At 47.0% G+C, this 11,241-nt stretch overlaps 1 protein-coding gene across 1 annotated transcript; it reads left to right on the forward strand.

Annotated features, from left to right (window-relative positions):
* Positions 1 to 765: 765 nt before the first annotated feature.
* Positions 766 to 10,327, forward strand: SYNGR3 (synaptogyrin 3). Its single transcript, XM_074197223.1, has 4 exons — positions 766 to 941; positions 8,666 to 8,903; positions 9,345 to 9,487; positions 10,022 to 10,327. Exons 1-4 carry the CDS (start codon positions 843 to 845, stop codon positions 10,229 to 10,231), a joined length of 690 nt encoding a protein of 229 aa, XP_074053324.1. The 5' UTR covers positions 766 to 842; the 3' UTR covers positions 10,232 to 10,327.
* Positions 10,328 to 11,241: the final 914 nt, after the last annotated feature.

The raw sequence follows: 11,241 nt of genomic DNA on the forward strand, positions 1-11,241 counted from the left end.
TTCCCACTCAAAGACATGTTATCTACGGATTCACACCTTATCTGGTCTCACTTCTTCATCCACCCATATCCTATTTGGAATTTTAAAATGAAGATTTGGGAAGAGAATGGGGTTCGCCCAGGATGAGAAATCCCCTGTACTATATAGAGACCAAAATTGTCTTGTCTCCCTGTAAACGCCTGAGATGAGTATCGTGGAACCTCAGAACTACTTAATATCAACCCGAACCCCTCATTTGCAGAGAAGGAAAGGAACTCAAGAAGTGACATGCCCAAGGTCAAGCAATCAAGGTTGAGTTTAAGCTGCCTAGCAGCTGTATGTTCTGGACTGAGGGGAGGCGCTTCGGAGCGGGGCATCTTTCAGAGATTAGTGGGGTGCCGCTTTGGAGGCCGGGGACCTGGCCTTGGCTCCCCCATCTGAAACGAGTGGCCCTGGGGCTCCACCGTCGCCGCACCCCGCTCTCCTCCCTGCAGGCTCGCGCCCTGGGGGCATGGCAGGCCCGGGAACCCGCACAGACAGACAGACGGGCTGGGAAGGGAGGGCAGTGGGGAGCGTCCAGCGGCCGCCCGTGGCGCGATCGGGGCAGCGGCAGCTGGACCCACGGGGCGGGGATGGGGGGCTGGTGCAGGGGATGCGGGGCCGGCGGGCGTGGCCCCGCTGAGGAGCCGCCCGGGGGGGGGGGCTCTCCGCGCGCTCCCGGCCTCTGTGCGCACGCCCGCCGGCGGGGGCGCGCGTCAGGCTGGCACTGGCACTGGCGCTGCTCGGGCGGCGGCGGCGGCATCCTCCGGGCTCTGTCCAGGGCCAGCAAGGCTGACCGGCTGCCTGACGCGCGGACACCCGACATGGAGGGGGCTTCCTTCGGAGCCGGCCGGGCGGGCGCCGCCCTGGACCCCGTCAGCTTCATCAAGCGCCCCCAGACCATCTTGCGGATCACGGCCTGGGTAAGGGCGCTGCGGGGCCCGGGCCGGGGGAACACGGGGCTGGGGGCCAGCTTCCACCCCGGGCACCTGCCTGCCCCTCCCCGCCCGAGCCTGCCTGGCTCTGGATCCTGGGGACCCGCAGAGAAGGGGGAGGGGGCGGCGCGGCCGGCAGACATTTTCCTTCCCTCGCCCAACTGGCCCCTGCACACATACATGGGATGAGGTTTGGGGGTGGGGTGCACCGCATGCCCCGTCCTGGCAATGCCAGGTAACTCCTTCCCCCCCCCCCACCGAGCGAACCCGCCCTGCCCTCCCCCTCTGGCAGCAGCGCCACGGATGCCCTCACGGATCCCAGGGCCCGAGACCCTCTGGGAGGGGCTCTCCGCGGTTCTGGTGACGTCACCGCCCAAGGCTAGACCAGGACTTGGGAGGGGGGGGGCAGCTGCTGGTCCAAGGCTGAGCTTTCCACCAGCTTCAGGAACAGGTAGACAGAGGGAATGTGGGATCCCACGTAGAAGCTCTAGGACCTTTAGTTCCCCTTTCCTAAGGGATGGGAGGCATCTTGCCCTCTCCCCATCCCTCAGCTGTACCTATGCTGGTAAGCTCCTTCAGGGGGCTCCAAATTCACGTGTCTGAATCACCCCTCCCCCCCATCTCCCCAGGTTTCTGATTTAAATCTCTCCCCCTGGTTAATAGGCAGGTTTCATTTCCCTAAAAGATAAACAACAACTCCTTCAGGTAAACCAGAATTGACCTCCCTGAGCAGTTTAGGGTGAGGCAGAGGAACTGCTAGCTTCATCCTCCCCTGGTGTCAAGATTGGAGGAGGAGTTTCTGACGCATCTTACCCCCCCCCCCCGCAATAGACAGAATCTTTAGTATTCTCACAGACCATGAGTTTAAACATGTATGTGTTCATGTGTTGCATATGTGTTCATATTTAGCATGAAGATCCGGAGTAAATTAGGAAGTGCGTTTTTCATTTAGCCCCCTCCCCTTCTTTCAGGTTCCTGTTTTCTAACAGCTTTTAAGTGAAGCAGAAGCTGGAGGAATATTAGAAAAGTCCCTGAGCTGCTAGGGGAGTGAGGAAGGTGACCAATCTTATCTCATTTGCAAGATATTTATGGGTTGAGATGTGCAGGTTAGGACTGGATAGCAGGGCAGTGATTGGTAATGAGAATGCTACCTCTTCCCTAAAAGGACATCTTCCCTGAGAGTCAGGTCTTCTCTCCCCATCAGAATGGGGATTCTCAAATCTTTTCCTTTTCTCTCTGCATTTCCCATCTTTCTACCTCCCAGCAAGGTGATTCCTATTGAAATGGGTCTGTCTATACCATTCCTTTGAACAGATATTGTTGAACTACTAGGTGCAATGTCCTAGGCTAGTTGCTGGGAGGAATACAAAGAGAAAACAGTCCATAGGCTACTCTGAAGGAGCTTACCATTTAGATGGAGCCATGGGATACAACAGTAACAGGAGTATGAGAACACAACAGAAAAGTGCAATTCTTTCAAGCCAGTACAATCAGAGAAGACTTCTTGGAGGAGGTGGCATCAGAGCAGAATTACTGAAAGAAAAGCCTGGGGAATAAAATGTGCAAAGTCAGAGAACAAAACTGGAAGGAGAAATTGGTCTGGTGAAACTGGCATGTGTGAATAGCAAGCCATGAGCCTCAAAGCTATTAGGACCGAATGCAAATCCGAGTTGGTCCATAATCTTGTAAGCACTAGGGATCCACTGAGGAATTTTGAGCAGAGCAGGAATCAGAAATCTACCTTCAGAAGAGGAGACTGGGGGGGGGGGGGGCTCAATGGCAGCTAGGTGGCTAGTGGATAAAGCACTGGCCTTGGAGTCAGGAGTACCTGGCTTCAAATCCAGTCTCAGACACTTAATAATTACCTAGCTGTGTGGCCTCAGGTAAGCCACTTAACCCTGTTTGCCTTGCAAAAAAAAAACCTAAAAAAAAAAAAAGAGAGAGGAGACTGCTAGGAAATATTACAGCAGTACAAGCAAGAGACAATTAGAGCTTGATTTAGGGTGGGAGTCTGTAGGAGTGAAAAGGAGGGGAAAGATGAAAGACCACTGCCCTCAGACTCCCTAGGACCTAAGATCTGTGCCTGGGGAGCATCTGGGAAATGAACAGGGATGGGATCTCATCCCTCGGAAGAGGGATCAGATATGGTAGTAGCTTCCTTGACTAGAGACTTAAGTGAACAGAGAGAGCACTAAGTCTTCTGAGAGAAGCTGCTGTTTTGATCTGAAGAGGGGAAATTCATTAGCCTGGAGTATTGTCCTGGTCCAGGCTCAAATTCTACTGTTCATTTCTATTCCTGCTTCTTGACCCCTGATTACCAAGACATATTTTGCCTCAGAACTACCTTTAGCATATTTGGTTTCAAACATCTTTTGATTTTTTGACAGCCCATTTTCTCAAAGTTTTGGTGACTTAACCCCAGGGATGTGCTGGGGTAGGGGTGGGGTGGGGGCCTGTTGTGGCAGATGAGGCAGGGCTGAGCCTCACCTGCAAGTCCCTGTCCTTCCCCCATGGGAAGTTTCTGGGATAGATTATGATTTCCCATCTTGTTCTAGTCAGCTAAAGTCCAGTTCCAGAAACTAGGGACTAGGTTTTTTGATAGAACTGGACTGAAGCTTGTATTTGATTTTGTAAGTTCCAGGTTTAGTGTTAAAAAAAAATCCTATGTAATTTCTCTCTCATCACATTCAACTTAGATCAATGTATACCATGGAAACCATATAAAGACTAACAGAACGCCTTCTGTGGGGGGTGGGGGAGGGAAGCAAGAATGGGGGAAAATTGTAAATCTCAAAATAAATAAAATCTTTCTTTAAAAAAAAAATCCTAGTTGGTAAAGGGCCTGATGACATAGCTTTTTCCTGTAATCAGACAGTAAAATGAGGGCATGAAATTCATGTCAGAAGCTAGTACAATTTTTTGGGCAAGACTGGGGAGTAGATGCATAGCTATTGATTAGAGCAAAGGAAAGATGACTGATGCTCTGAGTTCAATTAGAATGGGATTTTATCAAGGAAGGCTTTTTGTGTCAGTCAGGGCCAGGGCCTTCCCAGGCTGGAACTTGGTATGAGGACAAGGTCTAAGTTTTCCTGGAATCAACTTTTCTGGGTCTGCTTCTCCCTAAACTGCTCTTGGCTCTGTTCCAGTCAGGGAGGACCTTTTGTGGAGGGAGGCTCTGTTTGGGATAAACCTAACCCTAACCCCTTCTACCTCTTACTTGGATGCCATCTCAGACTGGAAGTTGACAGAGGCTAGAAGTACAAGTATTTGCATAACCAGTTACAAAATTTTCTATTTTTTTCAAGGGTTCAAGGGGCTTTCTATTCCAGCCATAGTCATGGGTAATAATGAGGGCCGATGTACACAAACACAAACACACACACACACACACACGGGAAAATGTCCGTGACCAGGTATAAGAAATACCTGATTTCTAATACTAATTCTGCCACCTTTGGACAAGTCACCCCCCCCCCCAAGATCTTAGTTTACCAGTTTATAAAATGAGGGATGTCTTTTTCTAACTCAAATCTTCTGATTCTATAATTATTACCATAAGTAGGAACAAGTTGTGAACAAGATAATGAACAGAAATGCATGAGTATATCACCCCTTGGAGCCTTTTGGAGACACATGGCTTAAATAACAACCACTATTTCACATCTCCTCACATACCTATATACTGTTCTAGAAACATCCAGTGTTTTCCTTCTACTCACTACCAGGCAACAGGGCCATTTTCAGATGTCAGAAATTACAAATACAGATTTCAAAGATAATAAATTCAAATATTAGTGATGAAGAATCTATATGACAGATAGTGAAGCAAAATGTTAGAAATGAAGATGTCAGATGTCAGACACCAAGTTCCAAAAGTCTGAAATTAGCAGTTCAGATGTCAGAGACAAAATCCAGATATCATTGCCATCTGGGGAGACCACATGCTATAGCCTCACAGAATCAGAAGGTACCTCCAAGGCATCCAATCCAAATGGCACTTAAAAAAGGATCCCTGCAACACCATCCTCAATAAATGGTCATCTACATTTTATTTTTAGTGAAGAGGAAAACCCAGTCCCTCCTGAGGAGACAGTTCTACAATCTAGTTTTGGATAGGAAGTTTTCTCATTTAGTCAACCTAAATATATTTCCCCACAACTACTTAATATCCTCAGTCCTGTTCCATATAAAAGTTCTCAACATATTTCAAAGCAGTTATATTGATTTCCATTCAATACATACTAAAGACCACTATAGTACAAAGACAAAGCTATCCCTACCTTCAAAGAGGCTTATATTTTGTTAGCAACAAGGGAAATATGTTGTCCAGGTGACTGTGACTCTTCATGATCCCACTTGGGGTTTTCTTGGCAAAGATACTGGAGTGGTTTGCCATTTTCCTTCTCCAGCTTATTTCACAGATGAAGAGACTGAGACAAACAGGGTTAAGTGACTTGCCCAGGATCTCACAGCTAAGTGTCTGAGGCCAGATTTGAACTCGAGAAGATAAATCTGACTGCAAGCCTAGTACTCTATCTTAGCTACTTAGTTGCCCCCAAAGTATGTATACTGAATAGTAATTTCCAGAAGTCAAGAGTCCTAACAATTGATGGGAGGAAGGGAGGAGGAAAGAATAAGATGGAAATCATATAAGAGAAAGTACTTGAGTGCCTATGCTTTGAAGGAAGCAGGGAGGGGAAGTACAACCAAGAGCTAGAATGTGTGTTGGGGAAAGAACCAGTATGACAGATTTGACTTAGAAAGACAAGTATATAAAGTGGAAGTCACATGAAACAACCAGAAATCTAGTAGGATTTGGTATGACTGACTACGGAAGGCACTAAATGCCAGATTGACAGTCATATTTTCTTTAAAAGGCAAAAGGGGAGACATTGAAGTTTTGAGTGGAGGAATCATAAGACCTTTATGAAGAAGACATCCCCATTAAGGCATCTTTTCTTCAAGCTAAGGTTCTCTAGGTCTTTCATCCAGTTCTTCTGTGGCACAATGTTGCAGTCCTTCACCATCCCACTATCCTGGTCTCCTTTCTCTGGAATGTTAATGTAATTTCTAAAATTCAGTACCTACAACTGAATTCCATTCTAGAGGCATAGCATGATTAGGGCAAAGTAGGACTCTCACCTCTTTTCTGCATGTCAATACAGCTCAGGATTGCATTTGCTTTAATCTTTTTTTTTAAGTTTTTTTTGCAAGGCCATGGGCTTAGGTGTTTTGCCCAAGGTCACACAGCTAAGTAATTGTCTGAGGTCTGATTTGAACTCAGATCCTGCTGACTCCTGGGCCTGTTCTCTATTCATTGTGTCGCCTAGCCACCCCATTAGCTTTAATCTTGCCTTTTCCTTGTGTTGCTATTGACAAATCAAATACTGATCTACAAGACTGCTAAAATCCCTTTTTTTCCCAGATAAATTGCTGCCTAGCCATGATTTCATTCCTCTTATACATATGAAATTGATTTTTTTTTTTATCCAAGGGCATTTGTCCCTACTAAAGTTCATCCTATCTGAACTAGTTTATTGAGATTTTATTTTATTTTATTTTATTTTACTTCTGACTTGCAATATGTTACTGTTCCTTCTAAGTTTTGTGTTATTGGAAACTCTAAATACACATGTCAGTTGTGTATTTATCCAAGACTTAACCAAGTCATTGATAAAACTGTAAACAGTGTGGGGTCAAAGTCCTAGGGGTATTCTACTAGACACCACTTTGATATAAATCCATTAAAGACCATTCTAAGGATCTGGTCATTCAACCAGTTCTCCCTACACTCAACCCTGCTTTAGTCCACAGGATTCCAACTTGTCCATTGATAATATAGCATCAGACACTTTGCTTTGTTAAAGACACATACTTTGCTGAAATCTGGGTAATTTAATTATCTGTAATTCAATTGATACATGGGTAAACTATTTGTTTTGGAATCCAGTTGATACATGCCAGTCTAGGAGTCTCATCAAAAAAAAGGAAGGGAGATTAGTTTGACCTGATTTTTTTCTTGGAGCAGTAATGGCTCTTTATTATCCTTTTCTTCTCCCAGATAGATGTTCAAGAATTATGCCCCTTGAGAATGCATTCTAGAATCTTGCCAGGAATCCAAGTCAAGCCTGCTGCCTCATAGTTTGTGATTCCCTATTTCTCTCTCCTCCCCCTTTCCTTCTTCCCCTCCCTCTCTCTCAAATTTGCCCTTTATTCTTCTGATACTTCTCTCACACACCATGACTTTTCTTTTTTCCTTTAAACTTTTTAAATTTATTTAGATCAATTTTCTCTTCCCTCTAACCCTCTGCCCCTATTGAAAAAAGAGAAAAGAAAAAACAAAACCCTTGTAATTTGCCTGGTCATGCAAAACATTTCAATATTGATTGTGTCCAATAAGTATGTCCTATTGTGTAGACTTAAGTCTTACACAATAGGTAGGTAGTATGCTTCATCATTAATCCTTCTGGAATCCTGGATGGTTATGTTGATCTGAATTTATACAGCTTTCAGTTGTTCCTTGTCTACATTGCCCTTCTAGTTCTTCTCCCTTCACTCTGCATCATGAGTCTCTGAAACTGACCCCTTCACCATTTCTTAAGGCACAGTAACATTTCATTCCATTCATATGCCATCTTTTGTTCAGCCCTTTCCCTATTGATGGGATATTTTCAGTTTTTTTGATACAAAAAGAGTGGCTATAAATACTGCTTTCTAGAGTAGTTTCAATTCACTGATCCACTAATGGTGCATTGGTGTGTTGCTCCAACGTTTGTCATTCCCATTGTCACCCCCCCCCCCATTTTTCAGAGATCACTGACAATGGCCCAGCAATCACATCCAACAGTTATATTTCAGTACCATAAGCTTCAGTTCATCCTGACTCTTGGTCTGATGATTTGAAGCCTTTGAAGGCAGTAGCTGACTGTCTTCTCACTTGTCTGGGGTTTGATCTTCCTATTAGTAATTTTTGTTCTGTCCCTTTCAGTCCGGATATTAATCTTCTTGTCAGAGAAATCAAACAAGAGTCCATGAGGGAGGGAGAGTGAACTTGAGAGAAGATTGTTGTGGAGGGAGTCAGGTAGGTCAGGCAGGAGGGGGGGCGGGAAATAAGACAGGACAGAAAGGAGATTGACTGGATGAGGAGCAAGGTTTCCTTTGGGGTATTGTCTTTTTTGTTTTGTTTGGGCAATGGGGTTAGGTGACTTGCCCAAGATCACACAGCTAGTATGTATCAAGTGCCAAAAGTCAAATTTGAACTCAGTCCAGGACTGGTGCTCTATCCACTGTGCCACCTGGCTGCCCAGGGGTATTGTCTTTATGGCATCAAGAACAGCGAGTGGTCCAGGAGACAGAGCCCTGGGCCTGGAGTCAGGAAGACCCAAGTTCAAAGTTCATCTCAGACACTTAAGCAGCTATGTAGTCCTGGACAGCTCTGCTGTAAAACGGGAACAATAATAACACCTGCCTCCCGAGGTGGTTGTTAGCACACTAGAAATGCTGGAATCAATAGTTTTTCCCTGTCATGCCCATCTGTATTATAGGTTGAGTCAAGAAGCCTTAGAGGGGCCAGCAGGTGGAGAGATGGGAAGGCTGGACTGAGTAGGAAGAGGTGGTAACACCAAGTTCCCCTGGAGGGCACTGGCCAGGGTCCAGGCTGGAGAGCATTCCCCCTGTCCTCTAGCCAGCCCTACTCTCCCCCAACCCCCCAGGTATTCTCCATTGTGGTGTTCGGCTCCATCGTGAATGAGGGCTACGTGAACAATGAGAGCACCACAGAGCTGCACTGCATCTACAACAAGAATGAAGGGGCTTGTAACTATGGCATTGCCATCGGCATCATCGCCTTCTTTGCTTGCATCTTCTTCCTTGTCCTTGACCTCAATTTCCAGGAGATCAGCAGTGTTAAGGACCGTCGGAGGGCAGTGCTCCTGGACCTGGCCTTCTCAGGTGGGAGACGGCTCCCCCTCCACCCCCCCACTTCTTTTTGGATAGGACATCAAGGGGGAGTAAAAGTCTTGGGGTTCAAGAATTGGGATAAGATATTTAGATTGAAGGACAAGATAGGAATTTGGAAGGGCTCAGGATAAACATTCTGGGGTTGTGTGCTCAGAAGATTTGAATTGGGTGTTTAGGGTTAGGGTATGTGTCAAGATGGTCTTGGGTGGGGTCAGATTAGGGGATTTGGGAACTTCTGAGGGTGGAGGGCTTGGGAGTCATTGTGGAAATTGATGTATCTGGGGGATGGTTTGGAAGGGATGGGGGAATTAGTGTTCACAGTAGGAGGAAGGGACAGAAATAGAGACATGGAGGGAAAGGAAAGGGAATTGCTCTTAGAGGAAGCAGCTCCATCAGCCTTCCCCATCTGAGTTACTCACACTTTGGTTTCAGGGCTCTGGTCCTTCCTGTGGTTTGTGTGTTTCTGTTTCTTGGCGAACCAATGGCAGCAAACCAAGAAGAGTGAGGCAGTAAAGCAGGGGGCTGACGCGGCCCGGGCAGGCATTGCTTTCTCCTTCTTCTCCATCATCACCTGGGTGAGCTATGGGACTGTCATCCCCAGCCAGCTGTCACTGAGAAGCCAAGGCTGGACTTAGCCTTGGTGTGATGCCTTAAGGGCTTGGGAGCTTCCTGTAGCAACATCAGGAAAGCCACCCAAAGTGCTTCACCTTATTTCCTCTACTCCATCTGTTTCTTGGTCTCTTGCCACCATATTCTCTGGATGTTTCCCTTGGTTTCTAGAGCTTAGAGAGCACCATCGACCCATTTTTGTGGATGGTTTGAGTGATTTGCCCAAGGCCAAACAGAACTGGACAAAATCTCAAATGACTTGATTATCTTATCTTTCCTCTAGACATTGCCTGATTCCTATCTTTTGCTTTCTCCAACTCTTTTTGTTTCCATTTGTTTTCCCTTCTTATTATAGTTTTCCTATCTGACAACTACATTTTCTTGCCCCCTTCCCTGGAGTCCTTTATGGTACATTGAAGGGATTGGGGGGAGGGAGTTCTAGTTACTACTATCCCATTAACTATCCTCATTTTGAACCCCTCTCTCCCCCCCCACCACAGGTGGCCCTCGTGGTGAAGGCACTACAGAGATACCGTCTGGGCACTGACATGTCACTCTTTGCCACAGACCAGCTAAGTGCAGCCCCTGCCACCAGCTACCCTGGATATCCGGCGGGCAGTGGCGTGGAGGGCACCGAGACCTACCAGAGCCCCCCATTCACTGAAACGCTAGACACCAGCCCCAAGGGCTACCAGGTGCCAGCCTATTAGTAGAGCTGCCAGCCCCGTGCCAGGGCCTCGGGGTACTGTGAGCATGTTTGGGCTACAGCCATGGCCTGTCCCTATGGGCCAGTCTTGTGGACTCTGTACAGTGGTCTCGGTTCTTGTCTCACCTCTAAGGGTTAAGCAAACAAAATAATCACACAGTGTTCCCTCTAAGTCTGAAAAAGGAAGGAAAGAAGGGAGTTGGGGAAGGAAAGGAGGCCAGTGGGTGGGAGAGAAGGAAGGAATAAAAAGGCACACGGGGAGGAAAAGAGGCAGGGAAAAGAAGGCTGAGAAAAAAGGAAGAAAGGAGCAGGAAGATGGGAAAATAAGGAGGGGAAGGAGTGTTAGGAGCTGGAGAGGAAGCGGGCAGTCAAGGATGTTCCAGGAGGCAAAAGAAGGTGAAAGGAGGAAGAAATGAAGAACCATACACCAAATACAGAATGGCCTTAACATGAAAGTTGAAAAGTGAGATGGGGAAAAAGGAGGCAGTGAGCAATGTCAATGCTGAATGAAAGAAACAGGGGAGGAAGTAAATTAGACCTGAATCATGAGCTCTTGTTGGGAATTGCGGAGCCCAAAGCTCCCCAATCTTTGTAGGATGGGTGCTACCGGCCTCGGCCTCGTGACACCGCCCACAACCATGCCCCCTGGGGAAGCAGACCTCTTGAGTTTTCAGTACCTTCTGCCCAGGCCAGCTTCTACCCACAGGCTCTGAATCAGGACAACCTGCTCTAGTTGGACATTATGAATTTCCCCAGCTCCAATCCCTGGAGCTCTTCTCTTCTCTCTCTCCCTGGCCCTCCAATCCTATCTCCTTTGGGCTTCTCTAGTAAATGATCAGAATGAGCCAAACTCACCTGGGCCCCCAAACCCTGTCCTGCTAGGGATAAGACTCAGGGTTTCCAGGGTGCTCTGTCCCCACCCTCCCCCTTAGGCTAAGGTGTCTGTTTCCCATCCTGTGCCAGATTCCATGGCTTTTCATTCCCAAGTCTGAAGGAAAAGGTTCAGCTGAGTAA

Source organism: Macrotis lagotis, chromosome 8 (assembly GCF_037893015.1).
Source record: "Macrotis lagotis isolate mMagLag1 chromosome 8, bilby.v1.9.chrom.fasta, whole genome shotgun sequence".
Classification (NCBI taxonomy): Eukaryota; Metazoa; Chordata; class Mammalia; order Peramelemorphia; family Peramelidae; genus Macrotis; species Macrotis lagotis.

Coding starts and splice junctions, on each gene's coding strand:
- SYNGR3 (XM_074197223.1), top strand. CDS start 843: ATGGAGGGGGCTTCCTTCGGAGCCGGCCGGGCGGGCGCCGCCCTGGAC. Junction 942..8,665: donor TCTTGCGGATCACGGCCTGG/GTAAGGGCGCTG, acceptor CCAACCCCCCAG/GTATTCTCCATTGTGGTGTT. Junction 9,488..10,021: donor TCTTCTCCATCATCACCTGG/GTGAGCTATGGG, acceptor CCCCCACCACAG/GTGGCCCTCGTGGTGAAGGC.